This window comes from Pelobates fuscus, chromosome 5, assembly GCF_036172605.1.
Source record: "Pelobates fuscus isolate aPelFus1 chromosome 5, aPelFus1.pri, whole genome shotgun sequence".
NCBI lineage: Eukaryota > Metazoa > Chordata > Amphibia > Anura > Pelobatidae > Pelobates > Pelobates fuscus.
This window is the reverse complement of record NC_086321.1, coordinates 286,588,840-286,608,486: the sequence shown is the minus strand read 5'-3', so window position 1 is coordinate 286,608,486 and position 19,647 is coordinate 286,588,840. Positions and strand designations below refer to the sequence as shown.

General features: G+C 34.9%; 1 protein-coding gene across 1 annotated transcript in view; it reads left to right on the top strand.

Annotated features, from left to right (window-relative positions):
- TMEM59L (transmembrane protein 59 like) overlaps positions 1 to 11,411 on the top strand; it is a 78,492-nt gene extending 67,081 nt beyond the window's left edge. The window contains exons 5-8 of the mRNA XM_063455405.1: positions 264 to 372; positions 2,396 to 2,507; positions 4,387 to 4,504; positions 8,309 to 11,411. Coding sequence (XP_063311475.1) covers positions 264 to 372; positions 2,396 to 2,507; positions 4,387 to 4,504; positions 8,309 to 8,470 — 501 coding nt within the window. The 3' untranslated portion in view covers positions 8,471 to 11,411. The remainder of the gene's footprint in view (positions 1 to 263; positions 373 to 2,395; positions 2,508 to 4,386; positions 4,505 to 8,308) is intronic.
- The last annotated feature ends 8,236 nt before the right edge of the window (positions 11,412 to 19,647 follow it).

The window sequence follows — 19,647 nt, the reverse complement described above, 5'->3', positions numbered from 1 at the left end:
AAAAACTAGCATATTGCTTATGTATTTTTTATGCATTATAGAGACAGTGCTTAAAAAGATATATTGTTCATATATTTTTCTTCATTTGTGATTCTTTTGTTCTCAACTGTACCCAATTTTATATTTTTTATGTTGAATTAATATTTCCAAATAAAAAAATGCTTTAATTTTTAAACAATTGATGCCTTTCTCATCATGTAAAATGAAAGAAAGTAATGTACATTTTTCTCTTAATTTTTTTCATCTGTATATTTATTTTCTAGTCCCAGCCAGAGATAGAATACCCAGTTCTAGAATTACAGGCTCCCAGATCAGATGTCACAGAGAAGGCTTGGCTTACATCCAAGTTCAACACCTTGAAACCACACACAGGTATATAGGACAGTGAGATTAAAGGTACAAACCCTTTGCAAGTGGTTGTAAAAGTCTGCACACAGTCATCAACATCACTAAGTTTGACTGTGATATTTCAGCATTGTCATTTGGTATTATGCAGTCAACCATTGTGCAAGATGGAATTATAAATGCATGGTGTTTCCACCAAATTATATAGCATTGCATGTCAATTATACGTAATATGGGCTTCAATTTTAATATTTTTTGATAAGCTTTTGAAATTATGTGATATTTTTGGATAAACTTGTAAAATTATTTTGTTTTTGTTTTTTTATATATATGGTATATAGGCTGTTCTCACGGTCAACGAATTGGTCTGTAAGTGAGGATGCGTTAGCGAGCATGCGAAAGAGAGCAGGTCTACAATTCCCCCAAACTTAGACCAGTTCACTAGTGCAGGGAATCCTTAAGTGCAAACCATCGTAAAACCAGTAGGTCATTAAGTGAGGACCACCTGTATTTTTTATATTTTAATATTTGGGGGAAAAACATTTTTTTTGTACCCAAAAATATTAAATCATTTGAAAAGCCTTTTCAAAAATATTAAGTCAAGTCTACTGAGTGTAGATATGAGATATTATAATATAGTAACATAATGCATATTTGTATTTTTGTAAACATTGAAAACAGATGTGCAAATAAGGTTGAGGTCCGTTATAATTATATGGAAATTGCTGCAAATTAAACATTGTCACCATTCATTTAACTCTCAAAATGTACTAACAAAGCAAAATATAAGGGACACTAAAGTCACCCAGACCACTTGATCTCAGTGAAGTGGTTTGGGTTCAGGGGCCTATATATTTAATACTGCAATATAAAACATTGCAGTTTTGTAGAAACTGCAATGTTTTTATTGCACGGCTAAACACATCTCTAAGTAAAAATTGATCATGTGATGTTGCAGATTATAGAAAAACATGAAATTCAGTTTTTTACTTTTGAGAAGCATTTGGATGCGCACGCAGAGCTGGCAAAGGCATGGGCATGAGTCCAAGTGCTCCTCTGTGTCACAGAAGCACCAAGGTAGCCTCACCACCTTAATACTAGTGCAGAAATTACTTGATGGGTTACTCCAAGCACCATGGCCATTTAAGTGATTTGAAGTAGTCATGGTCCATTAGCCTATATGTGCAGCATTTCAGTATGAAGCTCTGAACACACTGAGATCATTGAAGTCAACCTACAGCAACATAATTAGTAGCCCTGGAATGAGAGTATGTTAAATCACTGCATAAAAAAAACATCCAGTGTCAGACCGCATAACATGCTAGCGACTGACGTCCAGTAGTGGCATAGTCTCCCCCCGGTGCTGCCCCTTCCTTAGCCCAGCCTCTATGGCATTCCTCTCCCTGCAGTGAGGAGGGAAATGGCATCATTGAATATTAATCAAAGTGCAGGAAGAACTTAGTCTTTGAGGAATTTGTTACAGGCTGTTCTAATACTCATCATGAATCCTTGGCAATGCTGACATGTGTGTACAGTGGTGTACTGAAGTTGTAGTTGAAGTTCAGTATAGTTTATTTGTTTGTTATTAATGTGCAGTTGTCATCCCTAACATGACCTGGTATCACTTTAAAGAGCACAATGTCCTCAAAAGGCTGGAGAGGCTGTGCATGCTAAGAATTTTGTGATACTATCATGAGATTTAGAGGCGAGTCAGCTATTCAAAGCTATAACTCCTACTGCGCTATGTCACTCCATCCAACAAATGTAGAATTTGGGTGTTAGCAAAGTGAAAGCTCAAAATATTCCTCCCTGGTTGGGAATGTATAGTGGAGGAAATAATATGATTTAGTGACATCATATAACAATCCTGTTGATATTTGATTTAGTGTTGTGAATATGAGGTTAAGTAAATATGGTAGATAGATTTGCACAACAGTTGGCAGCCAAAATGTGATTGTGTTTTGTGCATAGATGTAGAAAATGGCAAGTAGATAGTTACTCTTACAGGCTTGTTTATTTAAATAAAGATCATTTTTCAAATTCTTCATAGGTCTGCGGGACAAACTGGAAAAGCCCTCTGCAAAGGACTCAAAGATGAAACACAAGCTGCCTCATATGGAGACATCACAATCAGAGCACGATTTCCTAGGATGTATGTCCAAGTGAGTAGACGATAGCTTTTTATGTTGTATTTATTAAGAAAAATACATCATCGGTACTAACATAATTAAAGCAGATCTATCCCTTTGTGTTTTTTTTTTGCATACTTTGCAAAGATTCCCAAAAGGGACATATTTGGTGTAAGTCTGGTGGCCACTGTTTGCATGGGAAGGTAATCTTTACTTACCTCAAGCTCACAGCCACTGCCATCTTTGGCCTGAAGGTCTTTCAGTTGCTATGAGCTCTACTCTCAGAAAACTAAGATCTATGGAAGATCTGGCAAGACTACAGGAGACTCCATAGAATAAGACTGAATCTCAAAACCATCACTGCTGCCAACCTAGGGCTTGTCCATAAAGCAAAGTAGTCTGTTTGGATTGCATTGGAATTTCACTGAAATTCCAACACATTGTTGATCAGTAATTGATAAGGACTATACCTTCATGAAATACTAAAAAGTGTCAGATCCACTTTTTATCTGACTTTTAGATCTTACTTTACAGCTGTGGATTTTCAGATTGATAGTGGTATTATGTCCAGGAGAGTTTGTGTTAAAGAACATTTGAATGCTTAATTGTAGTGATATATTTTACCATAAGCCTAAGCTGTTGCCTGACCATGCAGTATATCGCAAAGCATTACCATACCACTACTTAAACCATACGAACAGTCGAGAATTCAGGCATTTTCCAATTCTGTTTCAAAGGAGATAATAACAAGATCTGGACCATAGGTGTGCTTAAGGGTTAGGCTGGGAAACTGATAATTAGGTCATTGGATGAAACACAGAGAAAGAAAGATGGAAGGAAGGTCTTCCATGCCAGTATAGATTGAACGTAATATTTGTCCAATGCATACTACAGAAAATCACAACTTTCCAACATGATAAAGCAAATAAATATTTATTAGTACATAGGAGCACTTAAACAGATGAAACAGATTAAACTAGACCCCAAAGATAAAACGGGTGCACAAATGGTAAGAATTCTGCTTTGTAGGTAAAACCTTTTACTAGACCAAGATTGCAGCATTGTTTTTGTTTTGTTTTTCTCTTTTTTCTGTGACATTGAAAACATGCGCATGCTATGCAAAATACATTTACTTGAATACATACTATATCCAATTTAAACTGCAATTGGATAAATATTTACAAAAACATAGCATACAGGGATATAATTTCTAATTAGTGGGGTAATAGCTGCTTGATCCAAGGAGACATCTGACTGGTATTTTGGGGTCAAGAAGGAATTTTTTCCTAGTTTGTGGCAAAATTGGAAGCGCTTCAGACTAGGTTTTTTGCCTTCTTTTGGATCAACAGCAACAACATATGTGAGGAAGGCTGAACTTGATGGACGCAAGTCTCTTTTCGGCTATGTAACTATGTAACTATGTAACTTTCATACTGTCATATTGGAAATATTGCTATAAGTGTTTTTTTTTATAGGCTCAATAAAGATTTTCTTTTGATACATTTGGTGTGTATCCGGTATTATATTGTACAGTAAATAAGTATAACAGACGTGAGAAGCAATACTAATGCATATCTTAGACCTACCAAAAGAATATAGAAGTTCGAGGTTTGCTCTCATACTGCAAAACGTTGGTAAAATGGCTAAAGAGGTTAAATACTAGGTAAACAGTGCCATTTAAATTTTCTGTTCATATATCTTTATGATTGTACTACACTATACATAATATATCTAGCTTATAGCCATGCACATTTGAAACCTTAATTAGAATAAGGATGTATGTGTCACAACTGAACTTTAACTTTGCCACTGTCACTTATTTTATACCCGTTATAGGATATTGTTGGCACCATGCAGGTAATGGTGCCATTTGCTAATGCATGGTCTATTGATTTTCTATTGACTCTCCCAGGCGCTCTGGACTGCCACGTTGGATTCTAGCTGCTTGCCTCTTCTTATCAATCATGGTAATGCTGTGGCTTAGCTGTGCCAGTCTGGTGACAGCACCTGATCAACACATAAAGGCACAGGTAGAGTACTTTGACATAGCAGAACACTTTATGTCACTTTAATTGTTGAATATACAGTGCTCATAAAATAGAAAGAGCACGGAATGTTTCCAATCTCTTTCTTTGTACCATGTTGTGCATACAACAGTTGTGCAAAAGTTTGTTTCGTCCAAATCAAATGCCTTTTAATCTGCACCTGGACAAATTTAATTAATAAGACTCCTCTGGTATATGATTCTTCTGATTGTGGATTTAAAGGCATTTCATTTAGATGAACCATCCAAAACAATCTTTTGCACCAGTCTAATGCATCCACTATTTTGTCTGCAAAAACTCGGTCACCATTGACATACGTAAATTGCTAAATAAAAGAAGGTAAAATAATAATTTGTCATCATTTTACTTTTGCTTGTGATTCTCCAGGGGGATTTGGAAGCTACTATTCAGAAAATAGTTTAGATAAGTCATCCACATAGTTTTACCTTTAATTATTCATAAATATTTTACAGGAAGAATACATTGTAAAATTTCATTTCTGCCAGCATATCCTGGAAAGTTCAGCTTACTAAGTATTCCAGTATTATGCATATAAAGCATATACAAAACAAAAATTACAGTTTCATTGTAAATACAGAGAGGCAGAACTCTGCCTTTTCAAATCAAAGTGGTTAGAAAATAGATGTTTCCTGTATGGTTATTCCATATTGTATTGCTCTGTAGGAGAAGCCTGCTAACCCTACCTAAAAAATGCTTTGTGGTATGAGGAATTATTTGTCATAAAAGTTATACTTGAGGTTTTAGAAGGAGTAGGAATCTGATTTTATAGCACGCTAGAGAGATAATTATGAACCAAGCAAATAAGCACTGATTTTAGGAGAACTTTTGGATGATAGTTTAGCAATGCGAAGTCCAGGTGATATATCAGAGTCTTGCCACATTCCAAAATATTTTAAAGGATCACTATAGGGTCAGGAACAAAAACATGTATTCCTGACCCTATAGTGTTAAATCTAGCCCCCCTGTGCCCCTCATGCCTTCATAAATATACCAAAATCTTACTGTATTCAAGCCTGAAGCTGTAACTCTGCATGCTGTTTGACTCAGAAAAACAAGCAGTCTGCTGACATCATCAGAAGTGGGAGCCTGATCCAATCACAATGCTTACCCATAGGATTGGCTGAGACTGACAAAGAGGCAGATCAGGGGCAGAGCCAGCATGATTCAAACACAGCCCTGGCCAATCAGCATCTCCTCATAGAGATTAATCGAATCAATGAATCTCTATGAGGAAAGTCAGTGTCTGCATGCAGAGGGAGGAGATACTGAATGTTTGGATGCATTTTAGGCAGCCATGACCCAGGAAGGATCCTAACAGCCATCTGAGGAGTGGCCAGTGAAGTTATCACTAGGCTGTAATGTAAACACTGCATTTTCTCTGAAAAGACAGTGTTTACAGCAAAAAGCCTGAAGGTAAATGATTCTACTCACCAGAACAAAGTCAATAAGCTATAGTTGTTCTGGTGACTATAGTGTCCCTTTAAGTGTTAACTGGAACAAGCTGCAATGTTACATTACATTTGGATATGTAACTGGGATTACGTTGAGTATTTTGGTGTTTTTCCAAATACCATTGAAATTGATGAATGTAATTGATTATGCAAGATCGTTTTGTTGGTGAGATCTGTCTTTAAGCAGGAAATCCTGCTGTAATGCAAATTGTGACATTTTATGGTATCCTTTTATAAACTATGGTACTGTGTGAATAAATGCTCACAGTATTTCAGTATTCAGTATTGAACAGGTATCTGTATATTTCAAATAGACTTGACTCTAAAACATTGCTATATCAAATCTTATGCTTTGCCACTTCATTTAAATTGGATTTTCAGCTATATTTTGTTGTATAAAATGTTATAAAACTCTATATTAGGACTGGGGAAAGGGTAAGTTGTTTCCCCTAAACACAATGTTATACTATAATTTTGTTTTTTCACAAAAAAACTACGAGAATGGGGGGGGGGGGGGGGGTGGAATGACTTGACTGCAAACTTAAGCAAAAGTTTGAATTAGTAGGGCATGGAATTGAGCCCTTTCTACAAAAGAAAAAACAACAACTTTTCAGTCAAATGTAAGGAGTCCCATAGAAACCAAAACCCAGTTCTTATTTAGTAATTATTATTTATAAAAGTGTTACATATCTAGCGCAAATCCTCTGCATCTACAAACCATTGGTTACCATTCATCAAAGGAAAAAGTATGTCAAAACTTTAAATGCACAAAGCTGCTGGTTCTCACTGAAATGTGTAGTTACATTTAAATACTTTGGACTCTGTGTGCTCCTTAGTAATTTTCCTATTTTAATGTGAGTCCCGTTGCTTACTCTCAGTTGTGCTGCTAAATTTATCTTAACCCCTTAAGGACGGAGGCAATTTATCTTAACCTCTTAAGGACGGAGGCAATTGAATTTGAGCTATAGGTTTGTTCCACCATAATTTAAGAGTTTTACTTTAAGTGACCCCACACATATTATATATTGGGGGGGGTTTAAGGACAGAAAGGGCTTTTATTTAATTTCCTATATGTATACCTAAAACAACAACATATTGTATAAAAAAAATAGAAAATTGGGGGGGATGTTTTTTTTTTTTTATATTTTTGCTTATAATACATTTTTACACATCCAGTGCAACAAAAATAAAAAAAAACCTCAAATATATTTATATATCAGTCCTGATTGTTAAATTTCGCATATGTCTAGGATCTACATACATTTTTGAAGTTAATGCTAGCCCTACCAACCCCCACACTAACGCTATGACAACCCAATGCTTACACTAACTCTAACTGTATGCCTTAACCTTAACCCTACACTATACCTAACCCTAAAACAGCATTCACCCATACCCAGCATTAACCCATACCGTACCATAACAGTACCTTAACTCTAATGCTACCCTACTCTTACCTCTAAATCTCAAAAAGCACTGCTAATATCAATTCTGATATTAGAAATAGTTTTTACTATTTAACACAGCAAATGGTAATCTGTGACCGCCATCTAATGGCCTTTTTCAAAATTACACGTAGTATAAAACGAAAGAAAACTCATCTTTATTCCAGTGCTGCATTGGTCTGCTGGCTCTGGCTCCACCCATGCTCCACCCACTTGGCTGAAATCATAAAAACTGATGATCTCAGCCAATCCAATGCTTTCCCAGTCAGCATCACCTCATAGATATGCATTAAAACAAACTATGTGGGGAAAGCTCAGTGCATCCATGCCACTAGAGGTGTCCCTAGACAGTAATGTACAAACTGTCTTTTCTGAAAAGGGAGTGTTTACTGCAAAAAGCCTGCAGGGACTGACTATACTCACCAAAACAACTACATTAAGCTATAGTTGTTCTAGTGACTATAGCTTCCCCTTAACCCTGCTCACCTCAAATCTGCAGGGTGTTCAGTACGTCCTAACAACATTAAGGGCATAAACAAGCTTTAAGCTTTAAGTTAAGAGTTCTGTGTGTCAAAATTCCAAATAGTCTATCACACCTGTAAAAATGTGGAATATTGTTGATGTAAAAATGTCCAGAAAGATTTATTTGCCATTCTGGAAATGAATTAATGCAATTAATTCATATAATTTATTTTAAAATAATAATTATTAGTACTAATTAATTAATATAGTTTGTTTTTACATTAAAAATTAAGCTGTAGACATTTTGTGATTTAAAAGTATAATTTCCTGTTGTTGCCAGATTAACTAGTGATTTTTCTTTATTGAAAGTCATACTCAATATGTATTGTTTCATCTATCTCTCTCAATAGCCACTGAGCATCAACGGGGACAAAGAATATCTTGATGACATGGAAAAGCCCGCTCCATTTCCATTGCAACCAGTAGTTGCAGTTACCATCTGCCCCACCGAAGAAAGTGAGGAGGCAGGACCACTCCCAGTCAAGGTTGACCTGGACAAAACCATGATTTAAGATGGCTTTTTATAAACCCGTAGCATTAGAGGGTGTGTGCATCACAATGCATTGTGGTCCTCTACAGCATTAGAGGGGATATTTGTCTCTTTAATTGGGTTTCATGAACTATACTCTTTTTGCTTCCTTTCTTTGCAAAGCATCTAGATGGTTCAACTACCACATAAAACCATGACAGAAATGATCTGGTCATGTGGAATTTTCTTTGGACAGTGAAAAGCTGCAGTAGCCATGTTGGTCCTGCACACAAAAAAGGGTTCTTTCCAAACTGCTTACAATTGTTCATAGGTGTAATACGAATACAAGGCAATGGCAGGATAGATATAATTTAGTGTAGGAAGAACTGGATTTCAAGAAATCACATTTAGGGTTATTTACTAAAGAGAGAGTCCAAAGTTAACTTCTGAGTCAGAAAGTAAAAATTCTGAGTCAGATATGCATTTAGTTCAGGGTCTTAATTTTGAAGGTCACTTTGAATACTCCTTGAATAGTCACACTTTAGTAAATTAACCCTGATAGGGTTCAAAAACACCATTTATAAGTGTAAGCTTTGACATATGTGTCACAGTTTTAAAAATAGAATACATAATGATTTGCTGTTTAAATTTAGTGTTTTGTATAATAGTATTTGTATAAAGACCCTTATATGGCATGTATTTTATTATGATATGTTTCCCTAATTATCATTTGCTTACACATCTATTAAAGGCTACCGTTTTGTATGCTAATTGCAACGCAGATTCCACGCAAAAAAATGCTGTATTTTCGGAATTGTCTGTTTCCTGTAATCTAGTGTCTAAATTGGACTTTGTACATGCAATAGGTTGTTATGTTTGCTTTGTAGGTGTTTTTTATTATTTATTTATAGGCGCACACATGTGTGTTTTTCGTTAATTATTCATTTTATTTTTCAGTGGCAAGAAAGCAGGACTTAGTCGAATAAAACCAGATTTGCTTGTCAATCTCTCCCCATTATGCTTTTAATAAAAACTGACTACTTTGAGTTACTGTTGACTGGAAATAACAGGATAACAGGATTTGCATTTAAAGGGCAGACATCATGTTTTCACATCACAGTATCTCATCTGTTTCTTTCATAAAAATGCTAGTACAAAATCACATGAAATAATCTTAAAAACTGGATCATGCTGACTTTAATACGCTTTTATGCATTGGTACGAAAATGAAAATTATTGGTAAAATGTTCTTGTGGAAGTTGATTGGAGCGTAAGTACATTTTTTATAATGAAAATCGTCAAAGGCAATAGTACAATAATTATCGCTGCATATATAGATTATTTGGTATATGTGTATATATGCTCGTCAGTCTGTCTATGCAACTGTCTGTCTGCCTAAACTATATTTCAATTAAACAAACCGCATAGAATGGCTTACAAAATTAAACTGCTGGAAAGCAATCTCTCAAAATCAATAAATATATTTATCACATCTTTCCTTCACCAGGCTCAAAATCTAATATTCTGTGTGCACAAAGTTAGATATAATTGGGACACAGCAATACTATTTAATTACATAGTCAAATGTATAGATAAATGCGCAATCCAATGTGTTTTGGTGATCATACTTAAAAGTGAACCCATCATAAAAAAAAATAATATTTTTTTAAATAAGTTAAGATAGGGTTGGACAAACGGTAGAACCCCAAATGTTCTGAACATTGTAAAGGCTGGCAAACCATCATGGACGCTGATGTTCTGAAACCTCTGGAAATCTACCATTTGCCCAGCCCGTCATGTATTCAGTACTTCTAAAAATATATATAAAAGCATTATTTCAATGGAATCATATATAGGTTCATAAAAATTACACAACTCTGAAATCTTCTTATCCCTTATGACTTCTGCTCCAGTTTTAAGACTAGCCAGTCACAAAGAGGATGTGTGGTGCATGCTGATGAGTCTAATAGTCTAAGACGTATGTCCTTATAATTATACCTGTATATTTGACTAGCAAAAAGGTGACCAGATATTAAGTTTAGCAGGTATTTTACAAACAGGTTGATACACATTCCATCTCTGGCCACAAACTAGCTTCAAAGTCTGTGCACCAATGTGTCTTCCCAGCATCCCTTGCGATTCTCACAGACTGCCATTATACGGTAACTCAAAATTCCATGACAGATGATGCAGAATGCTGGGTGGATGTTACTGTCAGATCCTGCAGTATGGCTTGCTTGTGGCTAAAATTAGAATGTGTGATAAAAACCTTGTAATTTTCCATATCTGCTATGCCTGCTATTCTGTATATTTGTTAAAAATTTGGGCTGTGTATTTACAAGTTATACTGTTCACTATGTATGACTGAGTGGCTGAAGGATGACGTTACTAGCAATGCAACAGCCGATCCCAAGACCGAATGTGGATCATCCCACCAGGCTATATTTATAACTGCACAGAAACGAAAAAGTCTATACGGGACTAGGAACAGGTTGAATTATAGGCCAATGACTAGCAAGATCAACATACAGTGCAATGCTGACAGAGGCAGATGTTTAGACTTGGGGCAAAACGGTATGTAAAGAGTAGATAAGAAATAAGAGCAGAAATGTTTACTAGCAATCTCTAGGTAAAAATGAAATAAAACTAGCGAAACCTGTATGGAATTTCCATGCCAGAATGATTTATTGCTCTCTATTTTTGGCAAGAGTGACTCTGGGGACAATCCCTATTTCGGAGTCACTTTTAGCTGTTAGAAGCTGCACTGGACATTGTGTGAACATGAGCAGGACAAGAAAAATGTATTCCATATGTGTTTACGTTTATTTTCTATTAAGTCATACTTCTAGATATGTGCTAAAGAAAATGTACTCCTTTAGTACTTGACATGTGTTGCTTTTATTTGTGTGCATGCCACGTTTTTTTCCCATATGTAATATCATATCAGTAATTACCTCCATTAAAAACAATTTTTGCGCCTGTAATTGGTGCCTGTGATAATAGACGATGGGGTACAATGGGGATATTTACTAATGAGAAATAATAGTTGAACTTTCACTCCAGCGGAAAATGCCCATCAGGTATATATATAATAGACACTGGATATTAAAATCATGTGCTCATGGAATGTAGTTTGCTAAGGAAAACTCAGAATTATAAATAGATTTGCAACAATAGTGTAGAGTTTAAAACAAAAAAAAATAATATAACTGTCTCCACGCATAAGGACCAGTACCTCTATCTTATATTGTCATACATTTCACTAATATTAGTATATTTTCCTTTTTCTCAAACTAACTCAATATTCTAATTTACCTCTTCAAACTATGTGGGAATAGTCAGTTTATGTTTTATCATTATTAATACACTTGCGATTTCAAACTGCAATATTTAACGTTATACTTCTAACTTCTCAACGTGACAGCATCTTACTGTGTGGCATGCAAAACTGTACAATGTAGAGATTTGTGTCTAACAAATATGAAGTATGAATGGTTTGATTATAATATTATCACCTGACTGTAAACCCTTTTAATGTACCGCTAAATGAAAACCAAAGTAAGGCACCATTTCATGAGAAGAGGCTGATTAATTCATAGTTGTTATAATGGCCGGCCCACTGGAAGAGGAAAATATTTCATATTTGATAGACCATTAATCAGGAATCCAGGTCTTGCACGAGGATTTGCAATTAAGGAGATATGAAATGCCAGATCAGAATACAGTCTGCAGTCTGGGCAAGTGCCAGGATTTGTTAGGAGTGAAATTAGATCAAGAGAATCCCCTATGCCAGAATTTATAGGTATTGAACGTATTTTGTGCAACTTGATGTAGAGATAGAATTGTCATTTGGGCTGCATCACAATATCACTTGTCTGAGGGCCGCCAACCCGGATTATAATAGTAGCTTTTTTTTGGTATTTTTAGGTAATAAGTGAGGAAAGAGCAGGATTATAATGATCTGTTAATATATGTGATTCTTTTCATTAATCTTGTATCTTTGCTTATGTACCAAGTTAGAATATGCATTCATGATGTGGCTTATGGTAGTTTGTGTAGTCTTTTAGTTTTCACTATAAGCTCCATGTTTTGTTGTTGTGATTAGGTTGTACCTACTTAATATGCACATTACATTTGAAATACATCTCATCCTCACGACTGTTTTCTGCCATCAGTTATTGGCATATACATCAACAAACATTTGGTTGCTGGCTGTGTTCCCATATTAGTGCTAGAATTTTTTGGATGTGAGAGGTCTCATGTAACATTGCCCTGTTCATTGCCCTTTACTAAAATTTTTAGAGAGGATTATTTCCTTTTGTGAAGCAAATCTCTAAAACTGCACTTACAAGCTAAATGTGTTTTTTTATGGTCTCGTGTACCTCTGTAGCTCTTGTGAAATTACTTTATTGAGTTTCCTAACAATTATAAAGCTACATCCTGGACACCTTGTGTATGTATACAGACACAGTCACACAAGAAACCACAAGCAGCATGTTAAATGGTCTGTCATGGCCTTGCAAGGTGATTTCAGGTTTACAAAACTGCACAATAGTTGAAAAGCGATGTGTTGCCCACTACTAGCATAAACTTTCACTTATGCAATGCAAAAAAAGATTGTGAATACCATGAGATGAATATTACACATGCTCCTACTGGCCTTAAAATAAATGTAGTTTTGACCAGTCGTGAAGCCAAAGCACTATTCCAGAATCAAATGATCTTTACGTCATACATGTATAATTTCAAGACCAGACTTGGAAACACACCAGATGACAGGGATGAGTCCTCTGAGAAGATCCATAGTATTGAATATATTAGTTTGCCAGTTCAGGAAACATAAGTCAAAGGAGCATGTAGTGGCCACCCACAAAAATACCCTAATTTAGAATTGATCGCATTTAGGTTTTTTTTGTAAAATATATGCTAAAATCTCAGATGTGATACAGAGCTGGAGCACACCGTCTAAACACGAGGAAAAAATTATTTATCCTGATGATTCTTCACAAATGCCTTGGGATAATGGTGATAGGCTACCTCTGGAACACTAGGTGGTCCTTTCTAAACCTTTCTACTCTCATATCTCCTGCACCTCTACAGGCTGAATTAAGTGTCCAAAAGACTTCCCGGTCCTCCATTTGAGAGAGAGAGGCATTGACCCAAAACAGATGAAACATGGAGGCCAGAGTCTGCGTTCAGAACAGCATGGTGAACTGAGAGGATATTTAAGTGATCAAAGAATTTGGGCAAAGGAAGGATACAGATTTATTCTTTCTGTCGGGCACAACAAAATAGCGCACAAAGTGGGAAACAAAAACCTGAATTGGTATAGCCCACAAACCTAAATATAGCACATAGTGACTGAAACCAAGGGACTGAAAAATTACTAAAGATCTAGGTTAGGTTATAAGACATGCTTCATTTAGGAAACATTTCATCTGCATCAGAGTCATATATATTTATTAGGCCTTTTTAGCTTTATCAGGAAATACATGGAAACTGTTTGGACTTCCTTAATACCGATTTTCAATGTTTGAGCAGTACAAGCAGACAAAATTTTACCAAAATGGAAATTAATAAGGAAAAAGAGGTAAGCTCTTGAAAAAAGTTTTTTTCTTAAAGAAGAGACTGGATGTGTAAGTACACGTTAACTATTGAAAATATATAAAAAATATTTCTTAAAATGAATACAATATATCAGAGATGCTTTATATGTACTATTTATGAATACAATATTCTCTGAGGAGGCACTTTCATTTTAAACCTCCTTCTTACTACAGTTTGATGTGATCTTGTACCCCTATTAATCATGTGGATTCAGTGAAACTATATTCATTCTGTCTGATTCTGATAGATGAAACCATTTAGAGCTCCATAAATAATAAGTAAATATCTGATATTTCCCAGCTGTCATACCTTCCCTTCCTGTTAAAGTTCTAATAGTTACTGTAACTTCCTTTACCAGTGCCGCATTTCATTTTATATTTTTCTAAATTCAAGAGTAACCAGATATCTGAACGGAATGTGCAATTACAATGATGTAAATCTTGGTATGCCAATTACATTCTATAAAACTTTTTTAAACTTTTAAAAGTTTTATGTTGATATCTTCCAATTAAACTGAACACTTGTATTCTTATTTGGGGATTGTAACCTATTTTATGTCTCAAATAAACTTATTGAAAAACAAAGTTTAGAGCATAATGCTATAAAGCTAATTTAATTGTGTGTTTGAGTATATGTTTACATTTACAACGTGTTTTTCTCTGCGTTTAAGACTGTGTGTATCTATCTGTAATAACCATAAGTACTTAAATTTGCATTTGAACAAACATGAGCTTTTACTATTTAGAATTTAAAATTGTGTTGGAATCCTGCATTTTACGATTACAAAACTTTTATTTTTTTTAAATTTAGTTTTATTAGCAATTGACAATGTAATATCTTGTAGGTGTGATATATAATTTGATGCATGTATAGTAATGGTGGGACTCCAGGCCTAAATACTTATATTTTAAATATATAAATACATCATATAAATGATGTAACTCCTATAGTAGATGAGTAGCTGGTGTGAGCTGTTCTGGCACTGAATTTATTTTGCTTTCTCTGTCTTTACATTTTCAAAAGCTCAGCATTTATTATAGGTTATATACATAAAATATTACATGTATCAACACTTTTTTCTTACTCAAACTACAACTAGGGCACTTGCTCATGCACTCAACATTTCCCAACTTGACTATTGCAACTCACCACTCATCTGCCTTCCAAATACCCAAATTGCCCATTTTCAGCCTTTAATTAATTAATGCTGCCGCCAGGCTCATCTTCTTGACTGACAGTCCTCCCATACCTCACCCTTTTCCAATCAATATATTGGCTTCCCTTGCCCTTTAGGATCAAATTCAAACTGCTAACAGTAACCTACAAAGCCCTCACTAACTCCTCTCCTCACTGCATTACCTTCTTCTCGTTCATGCACTGTTAACTTTCATCTGCAGGATTTTTCAAAGGCTGTACCTTTCCTTTGAAATTTCCTACCCCATGTCATCAGAATCTCCCATAGCCCCAGTCCTTTAAAAAAGTAATTGAAAGCAAATGTGTTTAGGAAACCCTACCATTTTCCTAAATTATGCTCTCTTACTATCTCCTTACACACACCACTTCTACTGCCTTATTTTGCATTTTATCCATCAATCCCTCTTACTCTCTGACATGCTGTTCTCCCTCTCGTATATCTTTACCCCTTACTTGTGGATTCTAAGTTCATTTGAACTGGACCTTCTTCACCTCCTGTCTCTGTTAATATTTGTATGTCAACTACTTGTCAATTATCTCCATTCTGTAATTGTAAAGTGTTGCAGAATATGTTGGCACTATATAAATTCTAATAAAAATAACAATGGGAGATAACGTTGACTCATGGCATAGTGTAGAATATCAAGCTAAAGGGAAGATAATGGGACAGTTGTTCTATGCTGCAAAAAGTAGAAGAGATTTCAGGTAACATACCATAAACTATTTAACAGTCAGTGAAAAGAATTGGGTGAAATAACATAAAAAAGGAGGAATAGTAGAATTGTTGACTACCCACAAAATAATTGAACAAAAACACTCTATATAACAAGGTATACACCAACAGTGGGTATATAGTGATAAGGTGATCAATGTAATTTTACCCATATAAAGGACAATAGATTGTAAAAAGACTCATCTTGTCTTCCAAACAAATGTATAAAAAAATACAATCTAAAAAAGAGAACGCAATAGTGTAATACTAAAGACTCCAAACAGTGATGGAGAATGTATTGCACTCAAAAAGGTTTAATTGATTGCAGGCCCTTATCGGTATCATTAAGGGAAAAGCCTTCTTTTATTCTCTTCCCAAGTTAGTACATGTAAGGGAAAGAAAGAGAGATCAACATAGTGCATAAAATACTTAAAAAGGAACACTTTTATTTCAATTGCACTCACAAGATATATAGTTATAAGATGCACATCAAAACATCCAACATCAATGCGCAGGTCCAGTCCCACATCGACAGGAACGGAAACATGGCAATGAATTAAAATACAAAATAAAAAAACTATGAGAAATAAATAAAATAATAAATAATCCAACTTGCAATAAAGAAGCTCAGCACATATGTAGGACTCCTAGCCCTACGCGTTTCGTCTGATATAGGACTTCTTCAGGGGCATTCCAATGTGTGTGTGGAAATCCTCTCCTTTTTTCGGTTTAAAAGATGCCTTCAGACAGTCGGGAATGGTGGCTTGTTGTGCGTCACCTTTTTATTAAATTTTTGTTGATTTTTATTTTTATAAATAGGTTTTTATAGATTTATTTGAATTATTTCATAATTATATTCTGTCATTAGAATATTATATGACAATTTACCTTTATTTTATTTTGTCCCCTCCTCTTCACACAATCTTAATATTTATTTCTATACTTTTATTGGTATTTTCTATTCAAGATTTGGAACATTTCTCATAAATGTCTTTAGTTAGATCTGGTTATTTAGAATTAGTATATAATAATATTCATTTTATTTAATTTTAACTCATACATATTAAGTATTTTCTATTTCAAGTCTGGTAGTAGGATTCTTAATGCGTTATTTCTTGTTTTCATTTCTTATACAATGCCAATATGGCATGAGAACATTGTAGATTTAATTTATCATGTAGTAGAACTTATGGACCGTTGTTACTTCTGGGTCGCACGTTGGAAAGCATTAAGTGCTCCCGGCGGAACCGGAAACATGTCATTGGATCGCAATTTTGAGCTTATTGTTTGCAGGTGACACACAACAAGCCACCGTTCCTGATTGGCTGAAGGCATCTCGGGACGGCGCGAAGGAAGACTTTTAAACCAAAAAAGGAGAGAATATTCACATACACATTGGAATTCCCCTGAAGAAGTCCTACATTGGACGAAACACGTAGGGCTGGGAGAACTTCTGTATCGCAAATTGGATTCTTTATTATTTTCTTTATTTCACATAGTTTTTTATTTTTTATTTTAATTCATTACCATCATTCCGTCGATGTCGGTCTGGAACTGCGCATTGATGTTGGATGTTTTAATGTGCATTTTATAACTATATACATATTGAAATAAAAGTGTTCCTTTTTAAGTATTTTCTGCACTATGTTGGTCTCTCTTTCCTTCTCTTACATGTACTAACGTGGGAAGAGAAGAAAAGAAGGCTTTTCCCTTAAAGGTACCAATAAGAGCCTGCAATCAATTAAACTCTCATGAGTGCAATATATTCTCCATCACTGTTTGGAGTCTTTAATATTACACTGTTGAGTTCTCTTTTTTTTTTTTATTATTGTATTGTTTATAGACTACCAACAAGCAGGAGTTATGGAGAAACCACATTTTGGGGAAATTATAGGGGCAACTGTATTTTGTTAGTAGACTTGGTAGGAGAAAATATCCAGAGTCTTTTCCCTAATTTACATGTATGTCCTTTGTATAAGTTACTAAACCCATTTGCCAGAGTTATGCATGTGTATCAATTACAATATCAATTAACACATGGCATGAGGAGGCTGTTAAAAAGTGTGTGCTAACTATAACAATTTTTTTTCTATACAAATGCTACATTCAACATAGCAAATTAATTCAAAGTAGGGCATTATTTATACATTATTTAAATCAGATAAAAGGCTTCCTACTCTGCTATCTATAATCTTTTAGCTAATGTGCTCATAGTAGGATCTACTTAAACGTTGAAGACATTTACACAGTGTGATTACAATAAAAAATAAAAACAATTCCCTTGTATAGTCAATAAGCAAATCATCTTGTTGTTCTCACTCCATGCACCTATGATGGAACAAAGCTTCAAATATTTATAACTTGTTTTGTTTGTTTTACATCCAATGTTTAATATTTGCACCTTTTGCTCTAACCTGCCATCTTCCAGGAAACCGGTGAAACAGGAAAGACGTTATGTGATATGCTCAGTCCTCTTTCAGCACAGGAGACCAAGTTTCAAGTAGATTCATTCATGAAAAAAAACATGTATGAAGCTATTGTTGAGCAGTTTCTATTAAATCACTTCATTCTTTTTATCAGTCAAAATTCTTATATCTGCACATAAAAGTTTTAAAAGAAACCAATTGTTTCTGAGCAATCAATAGAAAAATAGCAGATTTAAGGGTTTGTCCCAACTCACAATTTATGTTCTTACTTAAATGTAATTTTTTTTTTCATACTATTTTTCATGTCACAACTTCATAACACATCTAAATGGAATGGTATAAACCCTTGCTTGTATTGTTGTTTTCTTGCATATATTAATTGTTACATATACCGGTAATTTAATTGTCACATGACACACTCATTCTCATACAGCGAATGAAATATCCAATTTGTTCTTGCTTAAACTGTACAACTTTGATATTGAAGATCCTGCTTTCTTCCACATTTATTTTCATTTTGTGAGAAGCAACTGTGATTCCACCTGAATTTGGTACACGCATGACACCAGCATGTGTGGTGGGAATAAAATAATTTTTATAGTATTCCTATAAAATGTCGTAATATCCATTATCTGTGTATCCACATATCTAAACTACAGGTTGCTTGTGTAACAGTATGAGTAATTGTTTTAAAGAGACTTGATTTCAAAGTTAGGGACTTTTTAACATCACCAGAACCAAAATCAGGGTTGTGATGCCTTAATAAAAATCAGACACAAAGGGACATTTAAAGGGTCCTTAATTATACAATTAAGGTAATACTGAGGGAGATTTATTAAAGTGCTCTGTTCTCAAAAGTGGTGCAGAAATGTAGAAGGGCTGGAGTCACCAATGGAATGTGTCTTGTGGTTCAACTGGTTTCCACCTTGACAAATTTCACCCATAGTACATCAAAATACTTTCACCTGTAATGTCGGTGTCCATTTTTTTAATTCCAGACGGTATTGGTGGGTTTAGTAGGGTGAGTTATTCAGGGGAGGTAAGTTTAAAGCACATGTATAGAATATTAATTGGTACTGACATGGTCCATGCTGTGTGCCAAGCTTTGGCCTCTGTTAAATATTTAGTTGTAAAAACCTGCAAAATGCAGAATCTATAAAAGTTCACTTAAACATGATTGTTTCTGTAAATGAGTTAATTGCTGCCCCATTCACAATAACTGTGAACAGTAATTCAGACTCTGTAGATGAAGGATCTTTGAAATATGTTTGGCAATGCTTT